Source organism: Saccoglossus kowalevskii, chromosome 1 (genome assembly GCF_978046115.1).
Source record: "Saccoglossus kowalevskii chromosome 1, keSacKowa6.1, whole genome shotgun sequence".
NCBI classification, from domain to species: domain Eukaryota; kingdom Metazoa; phylum Hemichordata; class Enteropneusta; family Harrimaniidae; genus Saccoglossus; species Saccoglossus kowalevskii.
Window position 1 is genome coordinate 20,287,800 of NC_140641.1, and position 20,953 is coordinate 20,308,752.

The window sequence follows — 20,953 nt, forward strand, 5'->3', positions numbered from 1 at the left end:
ATATTGAAAACTGCCAATAATACTAAATTTAGATTTTGGAATAACTGATCATTGTTTGGCAAAAAGTAATTAGGATTTATTACCTCCCTTCCAACTCATGAAATGCTGAACTCTAAGCTGTTTCGCACTAAAAATAACTCAGAAATTGTGCATACACATACCTGACTTAGAAAGGAATGCACCGCCTGTTTGTCTGTCAAACTGATGACCGCTAAACCACGCTTTTCATATAAATCAACCTATAAAAGAACGCAAACACTGTTATTACCAGAAGACTGGTTAGAACCCCAAATCTAACCCGTCACTTACAAGGTTTTCAGATACCCTGGTAAGCAGACAAAATGTTGAACACTGACCCGTATTGAAAAATTCATAAGGTTTATTGAAGAAATTTATTATCACTCAATAAGTCTTTCGCAAATTACAGCAAATATTATGATACATGTACAACGATTTTTCACACGCAATAACAGAAATAAGAACTTCATACAAAAAGAATGCAGAGATATAATTTTATTTACAGTGAAAGCCAAAAAAACCCTGCTATACTTCCAACCACATTTGTAATCTATCATTTAATTTTTCTTGACAGTAGGAAGATACATGTGATATTTATATAATATTGACTCAAAAACATCAATGATTATCATTAACTTAATTTTGTTTATTTTACCATTTTAGCTATATAAACTGTACTACTTTTAACATATCTATATGATTCAGGTAGAATTCAACAATCTGACACGACAAATAAAGTAGTTCCACAAAAAGTCACCGAAACACCATATGTGTCACTGAAACACCATATGTTATGGGGTGGTGAAATGCCACATGTACCACCGAAACTCTACGCACAGCAGTGAAACATCATACGTAAACTGAAGCGGCATATGTGGTACCACAACTCCACATGCAACACTGAAGCAGCATACAGAGTGCCTCATATGGAATGCTTCCAGGTTTATAACAACTGCAATACTTACAAATTCTACATTCTGTCTAAAATTTTCTGGTAGTACTTTCCAAATCTCGTCATCCTCCATGTCTTTTGGCAGCCCTGTCATAATTATAGTGTTGTCAAGATAAACACTGTGTTGAGCTGTCCAATCAGTCGTCTAGAAATAGTAAAGGAAATATACAACATTTTAGTCGTTTATTCAATTAACCTTTGCACCACCAGTTTTCTCTTTTCATCACAAATTCACAAAATAGTCCCGTTTATAGTCTGCACTTTCCTTCAGAAGATTAGGGCAAAAATAGCCACAATTTTTGAGTAAAAATATAAAATTTACTCAATTTTCAGAAATATAAGAAAAAAATGCAGAAAAATTTGGGCCAGAAAGTCTGGTGGTGAAAAGGTTAACAGACGGCCATGCAAGTAGAGAGGTCTACCTGAGGTACCTGTATAGTATCAAAGCGATCACACAATTGGTTTTTAACAAGAAGTTGAAAATATCACTTTTTACCAAAAATGACAAAAATATTTATCAAAATCAGAGATTTAAAGATATCATCATGAAATGAACAAATCTAAGAAAGGTCTGCCCAAGATACAAATAAACCAAGTATCAAAGCAATACGAATTGTAGTTTTCAAGAAGAAGTCGAAAAAGTAAAAAGTTGACACAGACGACGACAGCAGAAATCACTCATATGATAAGCTCCACTCGACAAAGTCGACAGTGAAGCTAAAAAAACCCTGATGCACACAAAGATTTTGGTTGCTTTAAATAGATATGACTGCCTAGTTCATGGTCGCTGGTGTACACACCTTATGCAATTCAAGTTCAAGTCACCTAGGTTCAGCACCTAATTGCAACTTGTGTTACAGTCCACTTTCTAGAATGATTTAGCTAGTTTAATTTAGTGAAGCATGCATTAATTGGTCAACAAATCCTATCAGAGAAGAGCTGCCAAATGTGATTTGCTCTAATTTGTATATAGGTTGCTGGTCAGATATAGTTTGAAGAGTGTAAGCCAGCGGCCTTTAACCAATAACTGAAGATTAAAAGCAACCAGACTTTTAACTACATTAGATTTTTTCTTATTTCAGATATGTTTAGAAAAGGTTGTTGTGAATTAAAAAATAGAAAATTCTTTGATTAACAGACTTTTTGATCATCAGTTACAATATTGCACAATGACACTTTTGAGCCATGATTATTAAAAAAAATAATTCATTTCACAATTATACTTTAGAATTAGAACTCACTAGAAAACCTTTGCTGACTGTGAGGTTCATCCCTTCAAGCGTTATTGGCTGGTTGAACACATCGATTTCTGGAAAGAACAAATAACAACTTTCAATGTAAATGTACTACAAATCTAGGATTGTTGAGAAAATTGTCTGTTGCCATAGTAACTAAGATGACAAACACATCAGGTGCCCTCATCCAGGTAAAAATTCTTGACGATATAATGATACACAGTATCTGTGATTACCCACAATCCTTTGTGGTTTGTAATGACATATATTGGTTGGTAAAAGTCACCAGTATACAGCCCTGTGTTGATATGATTCATTCATTCCAAAAGTTTCCTTTTTTTTTCCAAATTGCTGAATATTTGTTGTTTCAATAGAGAAGTGGCATTCTTTTTTTGTCAACAGTGTTAATAACATTAGTTACTTTATTAATAATTACTGTAAAATACTTTATTTTAGCTGAAAAGATTTTTTGGGTGTTTTGCATGGAATTTATTTCCACTGATTTCTGATGAGTTGAATGTAAAATTTACGAAAAAAGGTATATTCGCTGAATTTTTGACTGAATCATTCCTTCAGTGAAAATAGCAAAAATTGTTTCCAAGCGAAAATAAAGTATTTTACTTTTAATAAGAATCGTACTAAATAATTTTTAGATACCAGAGGAATTCCCCATACATTAGCTGTGAAGATGAGGGTGAAAAATTATGTTGGTGATTACATTCTCTAAAAATTCACATCAAATCACAACACCTCTGAATTGTTTTTTGCCAGACTTGAAGATATATTTGACATTCTGATCACACATTGCAAAATGTATTTTTGAAAAACAAATACAGCAGACTCAGGAATATAACAGTGTTTAAAATAATAAGTCAATAAAAAGTGAAATCAATTTTGAATATTACAATCGAAGAGAATTATGGGTAATTTGAATGAGTAACAAATTTGAATAATAAGTCAATAAAAAGTGAAATCAATTTTGAATATTACAATCAAAGAGAATTATGGGTAATTTGAATGAGTAACAAATTTGAATAATAAGTCAATAAAAAGTGAAATCAATTTTGAATATTACAGTCAAAGAGAATTATGGGTAATTTGAATGAGTAACAAATTTGAATAATAAGTCAATAAAAAGTGAAATAAATTTTGAATATTACAATCAAAGAGAATTATGGGTAATTTGAATGAGTAACAAATTTGAATAATAAGTCAATAAAAAGTGAAATCAATTTTGAATATTACAATCGAAGAGAATTATGGGTAATTTGAATGAGTAACAAATTTGAATAATAAGTCAATAAAAAGTGAAATCAATTTTGAATATTACAATCAAAGAGAATTATGGGTAATTTGAATGAGTAACAAATTTGAATAATAAGTCAATAAAAAGTGAAATCAATTTTGAATATTACAATCGAAGAGAATTATGGGTAATTTGAATGAGTAAAAAATTTGAATAATAAGTCAATAAAAAGTGAAATCAATTTTGAATATTACAATCAAAGAGAATTATGGGTAATTTGAATGAGTAACAAATTTGAATAAACGGCAAATTCATCAATGCCTTATAAGAATGACAAATCACAATGTGATATAGCCACTGTATGTTGACATTAACAAATGGGGTTGACAAGATGAAAATTTATCCAGGGGATACCCGAGATCTTGTTCCGGGATTGTAGAAATGCTTGGTTTGGTACATTTTAACAACTTTAATATAAACGTCGACACAGGTAGTTAGCAGTTAAAGTATATATACTTACCAGTTTGTTTCCATGGCAACTGTATCACAGTATAATTGTTGTTATCTTCTGTTGACATGGTAACATTAAACATTCTGACAGCCATTCTAAGATCTGCATTCTCTTTTTGCAACTGTTTTAACGTAACATGTTGCGGCAAAACTGTTTTGAGAACTAGAAAATTGGATGGCACGCAGTCTTTAAATTTGCATTTGATTTGTCTGAAATACAAATAATTAACATGTATAAATTCCTCATACAGATGATCAATTGATGAGCCAACTCAACCCCCCCCCCCCCCCCACAACTGCCTTGTTGAGTTGAGCCAGACGTGGTGGTGGTCAAGTGGTGAAAAGGGTAATATTATGAATATTTTATCTCACTTACTAATCAGTGCCACACTTCTATCTTTTACACCAACTGATAATGCAGACTATGTTGAATACTACTGTTTGCACACTTACTTTGTCTGGTTTCCGTCGATATAAAGTCCATCTTCTGAATGCTCCTTAGTTTTGTTTCCCTGCTTTTCATACTCCGATTTAAATCTTTTTAAATCTAGTAAAAGTTTTGGGTCGCTCCCATTCACCCATGTGTACACTACATCTATTGGAACTGGTAAACACATTCTGAAATCAACAATATGTACAATGTATAAGGTTAGGCCACTTCCTTTCAATGTGTTTTATATCGTGTATTTAACTCATGTCATTCAGAGTGTGACACAGATGGTGTAGTGATGGCAAGTAATGTGATACATCTTTGATGAATTGTATATACCATATTTACACTGTCAGAAGCTTGTATCAAATAAAAGCACATATAAACCTAAAAAAATTAGAATTATACTGAATTATAAAAATATGGCTTATTTTTAATTTGTATGTGTTCTACCAAATGTTCATATAATGAATCAAGTATGTGCCATCTATATAAAGTGGTTATTTGTTTAACCAAATGTTCATCTAATGATTCAAGTATGTGCCCTCTATAAAGTGGTTATGTGTTTAACCAAATGTTCATCTAATGAATCTAGTATGTGCCCTCTATAAAGTGGTTATGTGTTTAACCAAATGTTCATCTAATGAATCAAGTATGTGCCCTCTATAAAGTGGTTATGTGTTTAACCAAATGTTCATCTAATGAATCAAGTATGTGCCCTCTAAGTGGTTATGTGTTTAACCAAATGTTCATCTAATGAATCAAGTATGTGCCCTCTATAAAGTGGTTATGTGTTTAACCAAATGTTCATCTAATGAATCTAGTATGTGCCCTCTAAGTGGTTATGTGTTTAACCGAATGTTCATCTAATGAATCTAGTATGTGCCCTCTATAAAGTGGTTGTGTTTAACCAAATGTTCATCTAATGAATCTAGTATGTGCCCTCTATAAAGTGGTTGTGTTTAACCGAATGTTCATCTAATGAATCTAGTATGTGTCCTCTACAAAGTGGTTATGCGTTTAACCAAATGTTCATCTAATGAATCTAGTATGTGCCCTCTATAAAGTGGTTATGTGTTTAACAAAATGTTCATCTAATGAATCTAGTATGTGCCCTCTATAAAGTGGTTATGTGTTTAACCAAATGTTCATCTAATGAATCTAGTATGTGCCCTCTATAAAGTGGTTATGTGTTTAACCAAATGTTCATCTAATGAATCAAGTATGTGCCCTCTATAAAGTGGTTATGTGTTTAACCAAATGTTCATCTAATGAATCTAGTATGTGCCCTCTATAAAGTGGTTATGTGTTTAATCAAATGTTCATCTAATGAATCTAGTATGTGCCCTCTATAAAGTGGTTATGTGTTTAACCAAATGTTCATCTAATGAATCTAGTATGTGCCCTCTATAAAGTGGTTATGTGTTTAACCGAATGTTCATCTAATGAATCAAGTATGTGCCCTCTATAAAGTGGTTATGTGTTTAACCAAATGTTCATCTAATGAATCTAGTATGTGCCCTCTATAAAGTGGTTATGTGTTTAATCAAATGTTCATCTAATGAATCTAGTATGTGCCCTCTATAAAGTGGTTATGTGTTTAACCAAATGTTCATCTAATGAATCTAGTATGTGCCCTCTATAAAGTGGTTGTGTTTAACCAAATGTTCATCTAATGAATCTAGTATGTGCCCTCTATAAAGTGGTTGTGTTTAACCGAATGTTCATCTAATGAATCTAGTATGTGTCCTCTACAAAGTGGTTATGCGTTTAACCAAATGTTCATCTAATGAATCTAGTATGTGCCCTCTATAAAGTGGTTATGTGTTTAACAAAATGTTCATCTAATGAATCTAGTATGTGCCCTCTATAAAGTGGTTATGTGTTTAACCAAATGTTCATCTAATGAATCTAGTATGTGCCCTCTATAAAGTGGTTATGTGTTTAACCAAATGTTCATCTAATGAATCAAGTATGTGCCCTCTATAAAGTGGTTATGTGTTTAACCAAATGTTCATCTAATGAATCTAGTATGTGCCCTCTATAAAGTGGTTATGTGTTTAATCAAATGTTCATCTAATGAATCTAGTATGTGCCCTCTATAAAGTGGTTATGTGTTTAACCAAATGTTCATCTAATGAATCTAGTATGTGCCCTCTATAAAGTGGTTATGTGTTTAACCGAATGTTCATCTAATGAATCAAGTATATGCCCTCTTTAAAGTGTATGTGTTTAACCGAATGTTCATCTAATGAATCAAGTATGTGCCCTCTTTAAAGTGTATGTGTTTAACCAAAAGTTCATCTAATGAATCAAGTATGTGCCCTCTATAAAGTGGTTATGTGTTTAACCAAATGTTCATCTAATGAATCTAGTATGTGCCCTCTATAAAGTGGTTATGTGTTTAATCAAATGTTCATCTAATGAATCTAGTATGTGCCCTCTATAAAGTGGTTATGTGTTTAACCAAAAGTTCATCTAATGAATCAAGTATGTGCCCTCTAAGTGGTTATGTGTTTAACCGAATGTTCATCTAATGAATCTAGTATGTGCCCTCTAAGTGGTTATGTGTTTAACCGAATGTTCATCTAATGAATCTAGTATGTGCCCTCTATAAAGTGGTTATGTGTTTAACCGAATGTTCATCTAATGAATCTAGTATGTGCCCTATATAAAGTGGTTGTGTTTAACCAAATGTTCATCTAATGAATCTAGTATGTGCCCTCTATAAAGTGGTTGTGTTTAACCGAATGTTCATCTAATGAATCTAGTATGTGTCCTCTACAAAGTGGTTATGCGTTTAACCAAATGTTCATCTAATGAATCTAGTATGTGCCCTCTATAAAGTGGTTATGTGTTTAACCAAATGTTCATCTAATGAATCAAGTATGTGCCCTCTAAGTGGTTATGTGTTTAACCAAATGTTCATCTAATGAATCTAGTATGTGCCCTCTATAAAGTGGTTATGTGTTTAACCAAATGTTCATCTAATGAATCTAGTATGTGCCCTCTATAAAGTGGTTATGTGTTTAACCAAATGTTCATCTAATGAATCTAGTATGTGCCCTCTATAACGTGGTTATGTGTTTAACCAAATGTTCATCTAATGAATCAAGTATGTGCCCTCTATAAAGTGGTTATGTGTTTAACCAAATGTTCATCTAATGAATCTAGTATGTGCCCTCTATAAAGTGGTTATGTGTTTAATCAAATGTTCATCTAATGAATCTAGTATGTGCCCTCTATAAAGTGGTTATGTGTTTAACCAAATGTTCATCTAATGAATCTAGTATGTGCCCTATATAAAGTAGTTATGTGTTTAACCGAATGTTCATCTAATGAATCTAGTATGTGCCCTCTATAAAGTGGTTATGTGTTTAACCGAATGTTCATCTAATGAATCTAGTATGTGCCCTCTATAAAGTGGTTATGTGTTTAACCGAATGTTCATCTAATGAATCAAGTATATGCCCTCTTTAAAGTGTATGTGTTTAACCGAATGTTCATCTAATGAATCAAGTATGTGCCCTCTATAAAGTGGTTATGTGTTTAACCGAATGTTCATCTAATGAATCTAGTATGTGCCCTCTATAAAGTGGTTATGTGTTTAACCGAATGTTCATCTAATGAATCAAGTATATGCCCTCTTTAAAGTGTATGTGTTTAACCGAATGTTCATCTAATGAATCAAGTATATGCCCTCTTTAAAGTGTATGTGTTTAACCAAATGTTCATCTAATGAATCAAATATGTGTCCTCTAAGTGGTTATGTGTTTAACCAAATATTCATCTAATGAATCAAGTATGTGCCCTCTATAAAGTGGTTATGTGTTTAACCAAATGTTCATCTAATGAATCTAGTATGTGCCCTCTATAAAGTGGTTATGTGTTTAACCGAATGTCCATCTAATGAAAAGTGTTTTGCATTGCATTTTAACACATTGTCTACTGAAAGCCTCCAGACATATCAAAATCAGTGGAGAAAAGAGCAGACAATCTGTTAACTCAGATACATTGTAGATGTTCATCAAGTTATGTCTAACAAGTCATTGTCAATGACACGTCCCCGTTCTGTTCATATTTGAGTGACATATACATTCAAAGCAGATCATGACCGAAATCTCAGACCACTTTCAGTGGTCTGATCCGAAATGCACCTGCATATGTGCAACACATTGTATGATGTGTGTGAAGTGTGGTCTTGATCGGTTCAGGCATGCCCGAGATATGGATGCTGAACTGTATTCAGTTAAAACCCGATTTGGAAAACAAAACAACGTGATTCAAGGTACCATAATGTATAATGTACAATGTATGCATGAAGTGTGAACTAAATTCACCCATGGTAAATATGTGCAATTTTGACGAATTTTTTACCTTTGGTGGATGTTACACACCCATCTTAAATCAGATCATGTGTGTACAACATGTATGATGTATGTATGACACTTGAACTTGATCAGTCCAGGCATGCCTGAGAAATGGATCCGGAACTATATTTAGTAAAACAAAATGGTCACCGGCTGGCCATTTTAAACCAGATTCAAAAAACAAAATGATGTGCATGAAAATCTCCCAATGCAAGGCCGAGATCCATTTCTGGAAAGGTGAAAATGCACGATTTTGATGATTTTTCAACATTAAAATGATTGCCAGTCGACAATCTTAAATTGGATTATGACCAAAATGCATCTGCATATGTACAGGTTGTGTATGTGTGTGTAGTTTGAACTTGATCTGTCCAGGCATGTCCGAGATATGGACCGAAAACTAAATTCTTTAAAACAAAATGGCCGCCAGTCGGCCATTTTGAAGTTGATCCGAAGAAAAATATGTGTGCATCAAGCTTATATTATGTTTAATATATGCACTGAATCTGAACAAAATCCATCCATGCATGACTGAGATCCGGTTCCGGAATTGTGAAAATCCGTGACTTTGATGCATTTTCGGCCTTAAAATGGCCATCATTCAGCTATTGTTAAGCGGATCATGAAACAAATGCACATACATATTTGTGACATGATGTACCTTGTCTGTCTGAAGTTTGAACTCGATCAATCCAGACATGTCTCGGATACGGATCCAGAACTGAATTTTTTAAAACAAAATGGCCGCCAGTCAGCCATTTCGAACTTGATCCGAAAAAAAAAATGACGTGCATCAAGGTCCTATTATGTTTAATGTATGTACCAAATTTGAACAAAATCCGTCCATGCATAACTGAGATCTGGGTCCGGAATGGAGAAAATGTGCGATTTCAATGCATTTTTGGCCTTCAAGCAGCCACCATTTGGCTAACGTTAATGAGATCATGAAACAAATGCACATACATATTTGTTACATGATGTACCTTGTGTGTGTGAAGTTTGAACTCGATCAATCCAGACATGTCTCGGATACGGATCCAGAACTGAATTTTTTAAAACAAAATGGCCGCCAGTCAGCCATTTCGAACTTGATCCGAAAAAAAAAATGACGTGCATCAAGGTCCTATTATGTTTAATGTATGTACCAAATTTGAACAAAATCCGTCCATGCATAACTGAGATCTGGGTCCGGAATGGAGAAAATGTGCGATTTCAATGCATTTTTGGCCTTCAAGCAGCCACCATTTGGCTAACGTTAATGAGATCATGAAACAAATGCACATACATATTTGTTACATGATGTACCTTGTGTGTGTGAAGTTTGAACTCGATCAATCCAGACATGTCTCGGATACGGATCCAGAACTGAATTTTTTAAAACAAAATGGCCGCCAGTCAGCCATTTCGAACTTGATCCGAAAAAAAAAATGACGTGCATCAAGGTCCTATTATGTTTAATGTATGTACCAAATTTGAACAAAATCCGTCCATGCATAACTGAGATCTGGGTCCGGAATGGAGAAAATGTGCGATTTCAATGCATTTTTGGCCTTCAAGCAGCCACCATTTGGCTAACGTTAATGGGATCATGAAACAAATGCACATACATATTTGTTACATGATGTACCTTGTGTGTGTGAAGTTTGAACTCGATCAATCCAGACATGTCTCAGATACGGATCCAGAACTGAATTTTTTAAAACAAAATGGCCGCCAGTCAGCCATTTCGAACTTGATCCGGGAAAAAAAAATGACGTGCATCAAGGTCCTATTATGTTTAATGTATGTACCAAATTTGAACAAAATCCGTCCATGCATAACTGAGATCCGGGTCCAGAATGGTGAAAATGTGCAATTTCAATGCATTTTTGGCCTTAAAGCAGCCGCCATTTGGCTATCGTTAATGAGATCATGAAACAAATGCACATACATATTTGTGACATGATATACCTTGTGTGTGTGAAGTTTGAACTTGATCAATCCAGACATGTCTCAGATACGGATCCAGAACTGAATTCTTTAAAACAAAATGGACGCCAGTCGGCCATTTCAAACCCGATCCCCCCAAAAAAATGACGTGCATCAAGGTCCTATTATGTTTAATGTATGTACCAAATTTGAACAAAATCCGTCCATGCATAACTGAGATCCGGGTCCGGAATGATGAAAAAATGCGATTTTGATGCATTTTCGGCCTTAAAATGGCCGCTATTCGGCTATCGTAAATCGGATCATGAAAAAAATGCATGTGCATATGTCCCATATAATATGTGATGTATGAGTGAAGTTTGAACTTAATCGGTCCATGCATGTTCGAGATACAGGTGACCACGGACGCACGGGCAAAACCATAAGTCCCCGTTTTCGGACTACATCCGAACGGGGACTAATAAACGTTCATCTAATGTATTCACTGAATGTTTTTGCATTTACAATGTAACCACACAATCATTTAATAAAATCAGATACATGTATGCTGACCAAAAATATTTGTTTTACCTTACGAGTAACTAAATGTCCAAGTATGTGTTCACCAAGTGTACATGCTTTAACCTTGTAAAACAGTTTGTTCAGTATTATTATTATTATTACTACCAACCTGTCTTGAAATGACCTGGAGACTAGATTATCGGAATATATACTAAAAATAACTTCATATTGTACTTTGCTCCACTCCATAGCAACCTGTAAATGAAAAGAGACATGGTTAAACCCAATCATGCCGACTCTTGTTCTTTATAACATTTTTAATTTCACAGCCATGACACATGTTGATAGGATTAATTCGTGACTAAAATAAAAATGTTTCTATGGAAACTGATTCAACTAGCAATAGTTCTGAATTTTAAAATACATTGATTTTCGATTAAATGGAAGACAGTGTTGCAACAAATTCTGTCAAGACTTGTTACTATTTCCCAAATACTGTAGAATACTTTATTTTTGCTTGGAATTTATTTTTGCTATTTTTGCTGAAGGGATGATTCCGTGAAAATAAAATCCAGCGAATATACTTTTTTTCCTATATTTAACATTAAACACATCAAAAATCAGAGAAAATATATTCCAAGCAAAACGCCCAAAAAACCTTTTCAGCGAAAATTAATTCCAGCGAAAATAAAGTATTCCACAGTAATGAAATGAAGGACATGTCATTTTTTCATTCGTACATAGAAACATTTCTGCAAAAACCTTTGTGTATAACATAACTTCAAATCAGGTTTTAAAATTTCCTTTTTTAAAATGAGCAAAACGTATGAACAAGGTACAATGCACATTTTTATTTAATTCATTCTATGTTGTCAAAATTTCTGTTAAAATAATTTGTTTTTTATCCATATTTTACGAATATTTTGAGGAAGTCTCACCCTAACACATGAGATGCCCTTTTTCTCGTCTATGTGTCGTACATTGATATATTGTACCAATATTCATTGATAAAGTAAAGATACCATCAGATATATATATTTCCATTGAAATAAAGGACAATTTGTTTTATTATGTGGCTGCAGAACTACCGTGGATTACAAATTACATATCAGTATGTTTTTATCATTGATCCTAAATTTGGTTTATGGCCAATGATATACAACATGATACGGTATTCTCCATATTTTCGAGGATTAGGCAGAAAGCACTTGTGTATAAAATCAGGTGAACTTTGTACTACAGTGTCTGCGTCATAAATGACCTTTTAATCTACATACATGTTTATAACTAAAATGAAAAATATTCACGAGTTTTAAATTTTGTAGTTTATTTATGGTGATTCTTAGGGCACCATAATCTTCCCGCCAAAATTTAGTCAATATAATCAGCATATTTTTATGTATTTTTCTCGAATTTTTTTGATGATATTTCGTCAAATGAAAATATATCTTATTGGCTACAAGTATTGATCAACCTTTTTGAAAAAAAATAGAAAAACAATTATATGGGTTTTCATTTGAAATGACAAATATTGACATGGTGTTATACGGTTACGCTCTTGATTTGCATACACCCCATGATTGGTTTTTAATTCAGAAAATTTCACAATAAGCTAAATTAAAAATAGACCTAAAAAATGGATTTGTTATCACCACGCATGTTAAAAACTTTAATTACAGTGAGTTTCAGAGTTGTTCTTACAACTGTTTATGGTCACAAATTGACAACTGTGTATTTTACGTACTCGCCATTTTCCAGCTGGTATCCCACGGTCGACTGAAAATGAGTAATCAAACAGAAAACCATGCAGTTTTAGTGAGGAAGTTGAAAATTAAACAGCACAAACTATCACCTCACATTTGATATTTTGGGAGGAATGCTTGTAAAATAGAATAGAATAGAATAGAATAGAATAGAATAGAATAGAATAGAATAGAATAGAATAGAATAAAATAGAATAGAATAGAATAGAATAGAATTGGTAGAGATTTTTTTTTATTTATCTATATTTTCTTGTTTATAACTGTTTTTTATTTGTTTGTTTTTTTGCATATGGGAACTGCTTTTGCAAATATCGGTATCATAAATCATGTTTGAAGTTGATTACATTACCCAGTTTTGTGAAGTTTAGAAAATCTATAAAATAAATTTTCTGAAATATGGCCAAAAAAATTTAGGGTTAGGCAATAAAAAAACAGGGTAGGAACCATACAATTTTGTTTTCTTGGACTTTTGAAGTCTTAAAAGGCTTATAATTATAAATACAATGTACTACTACAAGGGTTACACTGTAGGAGTTACAGTACAGTTTAATTGAAGCGATAGAAAGCTGGTAGATTACATTTAAACAGTGCTTTTGTCCAAGTCGACAAATCATACAGGTGTGAGATGAATATACCGTGTTTGCACACGTTTTTTTTTATTTATCAATAGAAAGCACACAATGAAAAAAAAAAAAAAAAAAAAAACTAGGCAAAAAATAATCCTAAAATAAACTCACAACTGTTTACTACTGAGATTAGCAACAAAACATGCGTGTGGCTTTATGACGAGTTTGCCTTGGTGACTTTTGAAAGTACAGATACCGAATTAGCTCTATTTAAAGCGCACATGAAAAAAAAAAAACTGCAATTATTGCGTGCCTGTTCATTAAAATGTTACGCGCTACAACTATACATACATATACACCTGTCTTGTACATAAAAGTGTGTGTACTACTGATACAGCATTGTGCCTTTATGTTCACATAAAGTTACACCAGAGTGAGAAAAAAGTCGGGGTTAACTTGTTACGCCAGCATGAAGAAATTTGAATATAAGGTAACACTGACACCAACATAAAAGACAGATCGTTTAAGAGGGTTCAAAGCGAATTGACAAAAAATTGACATATAATTTCATAGAGAGTTTCCAGGCAGGTCACACCTTCACTCTAGTTGAGTGGTAAAATCAAAATTTCTGGCCCATCGTTGCCATAGCAAAGGCTAAAAAACTTCGCACCAACTACAAATCTAGGATTAAACGCCTCGAACATAGCTCATTCTACTCAACTTGAGTGTGGGCACAAAGTTAATATTTTTTATTACTGGGAAATTTTACCTCAAAGTTGGAGTAACTTTTCACTGGGAACAACTTTTTAACTCTTCTGTGATATTTTTGGCTGGGCCAATGTTGTTCATATTTGGTAGGCAAGTCGTACCTTCACTATAGTTGGATGCCAATAAAAAAAAATGATTTTTGTATACTTTCATGCCAAATGTATCACTTCATACCAGACTTGTAATAACAGTGTTCAAATGATCATGTTTTTTATTTTGGATATGCTGTGCACAAGAGAGAGAGACCTCCAGTGCTGACATTGTTACACTGTATCAATGCAAGTTCCAATGCAACTTTGACTCAATTGTAAATGCTGCTTTAATCAAAGAATCTAGAAAATACATTTGCCAAATTTGTCATCTTATCGAAATCTAGGATAAAGGTTCAACGGTCAACTTGTGTGGATATAATAACAATAACAGCAAAAGACACACTAGTAATAAAGTGAAGTGACATTGGAAGACTGAATGCTCTTTGTTAACGTATATGGAGACCCGGTTTTCGTTATAAGTCGACATTAGCTTCACAGCCAACAGCCGAAAACATATTGTTTGTTTATTGAATGGAGCGGATTGCCAATCTGTCTATCGGCTTGTTAAAAAATGACTCATTTTCACCATAGATACACCTCTGGTGTTTACAAAAGTACATGTGCTACTAATAGAGCAAATACAGTATCTAGAGCAAATAATTTGACTGCATTTTATTCAATTTCAGAATTTTATTGCAGTATCTTTAAACCAAAAAGTGCAGCATCCCTGGTTGTAACATTTATACACAATATTTCATTGCTAAAACGGGGACTAAATATTGACAGACCACATTAGTCATATGCTAGAAAATTAGGTTGTGTATAAAACTCATTATTTCAGATTAGAATAGCTATATGTACCCAATTAAACTGTTTTTATTGTATTTTGTACAACACAACACAACACAACACAACACACAACACAACACAACACAACACACAACACAACACAACACAACACAACACAACCAGATTCGTGAAGAAACCATACACTACCGGTAGTAATACCAGATTATGTTGTAAATTTGCCCATCCCAAAAAAAGATCCCAAAGTGAATTTCTAGTGGTCCTGGCCTAAATATTTAGTGCCCTGGGCCGTCGGGACGGTGTAAATTTCGAGGCCTGTTCACCCTACCCCTACCTTTAACCCTCACCCAAGCCCTCCAATTCAATTGTACATGTCTCCTCTATAGGAATGCTTAGAAGGGTGGTATACTGTACAACTATAATGGGAAGCACTGAATGGTATGGGTAGGATTTGAGTTAGGATTAAAGGTGAGGGATTCAAAAGAAACTCTTTCATAAAATTAATTAAAAAATTAAGATTTGCCTTTCAAAAAAGATGATTGGTGACTAATATTGGTCTGCTACTTGAAATGCACAACATGAAAACAATGCGATCTACAGTACTTAAGTTTAGAATTAATATGCACAAGTTTCAACCCCAAACTAATTAAGTCAGTGCAGTGTCCCTGGTTATGTATGTAAGTTTAATTAGAATATGATGATTAATCTTAAAATAATTGATGGAAAAACAAACAAGCAGCCTCTCGGCTGAGATAGCTCCGCTGTTAGCAATGCACATTTCAATTAAAGAACAGAAGATATCATTAGAAAATGAACAATATGCATAGTATCAATGCAATGGGACTTGCTGTTTTTAACAAGAATTCAAAAATATCATTTTTCACCATAAATGATTGTGGTTTTTAACAAGAAGTCGAAAAATATCACTTTTTACCAAAAATGACAAAAATATTCACCAAAATTAGAGAATTAAAGATATCATTACAAAATGAACAAATCTGAGAGAGGTCCACATGTAGTACCTATATATGTAATATCAAAGCAATTGGACTTGTGGTTTTTAACAAGAAGTCGTACAAATATCACTTTTTACAAAAAATTACAAAATATTCATCAAAATTAGAGAATTGAAGATATGATCATGAAATGAACAAATCTGAGAAGTCTACCCAAGGTCATATACACCAAGTATCAAAGCATTCAGGCTTGTAGTAAAACATTGACACGGACGTCTGACGCCGGACGCCGGACAATCACTCGTATGATAAGCTCCGCTCAACAAAGTCGACAGCGGAGCTAAAGATTTAATTATTAAGCAAATAATAGTTATTATTGATATATTTCAAACAAAAACTAATTAAATTGTCACATTATCTTGAAGCGGGGGGGGGGGGGTGTTACTTGAAATATCAGTGAGAATATCAGTGAAATTATTATGCAAATTAGGTAATTAATTATTACCTGAAACTAATTAGGTCTGTGTGATGTCCCAGAGCACTTATGTGTTAATTATTTAAGTTTCATTGAAATATGATCAGAGGTTCTTGAGATATCCATGTAACAGACATATATACTGTAGAATACTTTATTTTCGCTTGGAATTTATTTTCGCTATTTTCGCTGAAGGGATGATTGAAAAGAAAATCTAGCGAATATACTTTTTTTCCCTATATTTCACATTAAACTTATCAAAAATCAGTGAAAATAAATTCCATACAAAACGCCCAAAAATCCTTTTCAGCGAAAAATAATTCCAGCGAAAATAAAGTATTCCACAGTATATAATATATGTACAAATAAATACATACACACATGCATGCATGCACAGAGACAGGGTAACTGTAAAGACAGCTAATGATTCATCGTCCATTCTCAAAAAATACCAAATCAAAGTAATATTGTAATGTACTATACCAACAGGTAGTCTTCTAACAGAGAGTAGAGCTTACACACTCTTAAAAAAAACAATGAATTAAACTACAGGTGTGGCAAATCATTTTTTTAGCTAAAAATGTACTAATACCAGCAACTATAGAGAATACGTTATTTTGACATCACTACCTACTGGTATTACTGCCACAGACACCCTAATTATTGTTTCCATTACTTTCACCACCAGACTTTCTCGCTCAAATTTGTCTGCAATTTTTTTCTTATATTCTTCAATATTACCTGAATTTTGAGTTAATTTTTAGTTTTTACTAAAAAAATTTGGCTATTTTTGTCCCAATCTTCTGAAGGAAAGTACAGACTATAAATAGGACTATTTTGTGAATTTGTGATGAAAAGAGGGAACTGGTGGTGGAACTGTTAATTTAAATTAGAAAAGATTCATATAACAAGCAATGCATGGCACAGTCCCTGTTATCAAATTTAAGATACATAGTTTTGTTTATAGTAATATAGGTGAAATATAAACACGTCATAGATATGGATCCAGGAGCTGATGCTTGATTAGGATTTTTTAACGTTAAAATGACTGACATTCAGTCATCTTGTATCTGATCACCTAATGAGTACTTGTCCATATTGAGAAATATTGCTCTGAAACAGCATTAATTAAAACAAAATGGCCACCAGTCGACCATTTTGAATTGAATAGTCAAACCAATAAATCTGTATATCTATGACATGATGTATAATAAATATAGTGTATAACAATTGAACATAATCAGTTAAAGCATGTCAGAATCGCATTCATTAAAATAAAATGGCCGCCAGTCAACCATTTTAAATCTGATCTGAAAAACAAAATGAAGTGCATCAGGCGCTCATAATGTACCAAGTTTGAACAAAATCCATTTATAAAAGACCAGAAAAAGCCAGAAATGCCAGATTTTTTGATGATTTTTTTGCACAAAAACGACCATCATTCAGCTAATTTGAATCAGGTCGTCAAACCAATACATCTGTATATCTACGACATGATGTATAATGAATATATAAAATTTGAACATATTCAGTCAAAGCATGTCAGAGATATGATGCACACATTAAAACAAAATGGCTACCAGTCAGCCATTTTGAATCTGATCTAAAATACAGAATTCATCTGCAAACAGCCGAGAAATGCTTGATTTCGATAATTTTTCAGCACAAAAATGGCCGCTATTCAGCCATCTTGAATCAGATCATGAAACAAATTGATTTGCATATGTATAATAAGTATGATGCATGTGTGAAGTTTGAATGTAAGTGGTCCAGGCATGCACGCATGCACATAGGTCAATCCATAAGTCCTCGTTTTCAGACGGCGTCCAAACGAGAACTAAAAAACGTACATGTAAGACAGAGACAAGAACAAAACAATTAGTTGCGGATATCAGATGGTTTTTTTAAATTAAATCTTAGAAATTAGATTTATAAATTTTTTGAAGAATTCAAAACATCAAGTAGAATTTAGCATTTAAACACATAGAGTTATGTTGACATAGAACACCTCCAATTTGACTTCACCTGCCCCTTTTTCAATTACATTACAACTTTATTTAACCCATTGAGCACCAAAGTCAACTTTTGTCACCATTCACAAAATAGTTCTATATACAGTATGTGCATATTAATTAGGTAATTTGCATATCATTAACCATTTGAGCACCAAAGTCAACTTTTGTCACCATTCACAAAATAGTTCTATATACCGTCTGTGCATATTAATTAAGTAATTTGCATACATTAACCCATTGAGCGTCAAAGTCAACTTTTTCTTTTGTCATCAATTACAATCGTAATTTGTTTTAATTTTGTTCACAATTCTTATCAATTTTGTACCCAATAGAATTTGATATCTATTTGGCCCAAAATTATCAAGAATAATTTTTTGTAAAATTATTAAAATAGACACAATGTTGCACATAAATTTTAGGGTGAAAAAAATATGGAACTCAAAAGATTAAAATAAGGTAAACAGGAAAACATTATTTATTCAAGAAATACCATTTAACTCCAATTAATAATCTTATTAATAAGAACATTTAAAGTTTATTTTCAGAAAATTTAAATGAAGGCGGTTTCTCTCATGTATCTTCAGTTATAGGATGTTGTCTGGAAAATCATGATCAGTATCTCAATTGCTTTTGTGTTTAGCAAAAACATGAAAGAACTAGATAAACACAGATGAAACAGCTGTTACAAATACGGTAATGGGGAATTAATATTTGTATTTATAGAACATCTGTGACCAGACAATGGTGGATTGGTGTTACACAGAGTCTTTGTTTTAGTGTGAAAAGACGAAGACAAACAATTCTAATACTAATGAGATTTCCGTTCCCAATTCTTGAAAAATGCTAAAAACTTTCAAAATAACTACTGGTAACTGCTGCTACTTCCAAATACAATACACAAAGACAAGAATTTGACATAGACAGATTTTAAAAATGGTTAAATATAACGACACCTGTTACCCAGGCATTTGTGACAAGAATATGTTAGTGTGGCTGAATCACAAAGTAATTTAAATATCGATATTGACCATTTAAAATATTGATTTCTTTGCTTACTGTTAAGCTAGAATTGTAAAATAAGATGCACATATTGTATGCAAGACAAAAATGTTATTTGCACACGCGAGTTTTAATTTCTACCATGGCAGACTGAATTAAACTCATTATAATATATCCATTGCTATATATCGGGAGAGACAAACATGTGTGAAAGCTGCTAGGTATAGTTCTTTCTAAGCAAATATGGCACTGAGGAACTATGCTATTTTATCCAGAAAAGCTAAGTATTGATTTTGCTAATGTTAAATTATGACAATATTATTGAAAATAAAGTTGAAAAAATGAAGAAATGTTACTGTCTAACATGGAGAGGTCTGATCATCACTGCACGCACATGAGGTTTTAATAGCCTAGAGAAACCGACATAAGGGAAAGAAATGTTGGCAATCATATATCTTAATTAATTATTCAATATAACCAGACCAATCACACTCTATAAGTTGTAGATGAATAGATGATTAGGAAATTGAATGAATAAACACTCATTTAGATACTACCGGGTACTGGTGAAGAATCAATCAAAACAAGTAGTCATAGATTGGTTGGTTGGCATAAAAATATAGTAATAATATTTTACTTGTATTCATTTAAAACATGGCATCAGTTATGTCGTTCGTGAAATTAAAATTTAATAAATAAATAAATAAAAATTGTAATAAATCTTACTCTTTTATACCCAAGTCACATTCTGAATGGAACCATCACAGCCCCTCGCGATGTTGAGGGACTGGGGTTGAACCTGGTTCTACTGCGATTCCAACACAACGCATTTCTAATAGATTGGTCTTACTGCCGCGGAGGCCATATCAAACAAGTTCAATAATGCACGATGATGTTATGGCTACTTACCTCCCCGAACTGGAGCGCCGATATTAGAACTAACACCACGCCTCCAAAACAAAGAAACGTACCGTACCGGTGCGAAAGACAGGTGTACGTCTGTCGCTGTAATAATTTATAAACTCCTTCCGCTGTCATCGTTATTTGATGTGTTGGGTGAAATAAAACTAAACAGACCAATTGGGTAGAAAAAAAAGGCCAAGATCAGAACACATAACACACTTTCACATGGGGGTAGCCATTTTGGGGAACTGAGAATTCTGGGTAGTGACTGGGCGACAAGGAAAAATACCCGCTGTCGATGTAAAACGCCACCTAGCAGTTGTAATGTGCTTTCTGTCGTTTTAGTTTTGTGGCATATTAATATATATTTATTCTAAATTTATAGCTGCCTACTTCACTGATAGAACAAGACATTCTTTGGTTAACTTTGGGTTTAGCTATATATTAAACCAAGTTACTTAATAATTATTGAACCCTT

The 20,953-nt window shown here is 33.1% G+C and overlaps 1 protein-coding gene across 2 annotated transcripts in view; it reads right to left on the reverse strand.

The window, feature by feature from the left end:
- LOC102800521 (N-acetylglucosamine-1-phosphotransferase subunits alpha/beta-like) overlaps positions 1-20,719 on the reverse strand; it is a 43,586-nt gene extending 22,867 nt beyond the window's left edge. For both annotated transcript variants that reach the window (XM_085499781.1, XM_085499780.1), the window contains exons 1-7: positions 20,482-20,719; positions 11,361-11,446; positions 4,415-4,579; positions 3,972-4,171; positions 2,212-2,279; positions 984-1,115; positions 162-239 (exon numbers count right to left, since the gene is read on the reverse strand). In XM_085499781.1, the coding sequence (XP_085355907.1) occupies positions 162-239; positions 984-1,115; positions 2,212-2,279; positions 3,972-4,171; positions 4,415-4,579; positions 11,361-11,446; positions 20,482-20,610 (858 nt within the window). In that variant the 5' untranslated portion in view covers positions 20,611-20,719. The remainder of the gene's footprint in view (positions 1-161; positions 240-983; positions 1,116-2,211; positions 2,280-3,971; positions 4,172-4,414; positions 4,580-11,360; positions 11,447-20,481) is intronic.
- Positions 20,720-20,953: the final 234 nt, after the last annotated feature.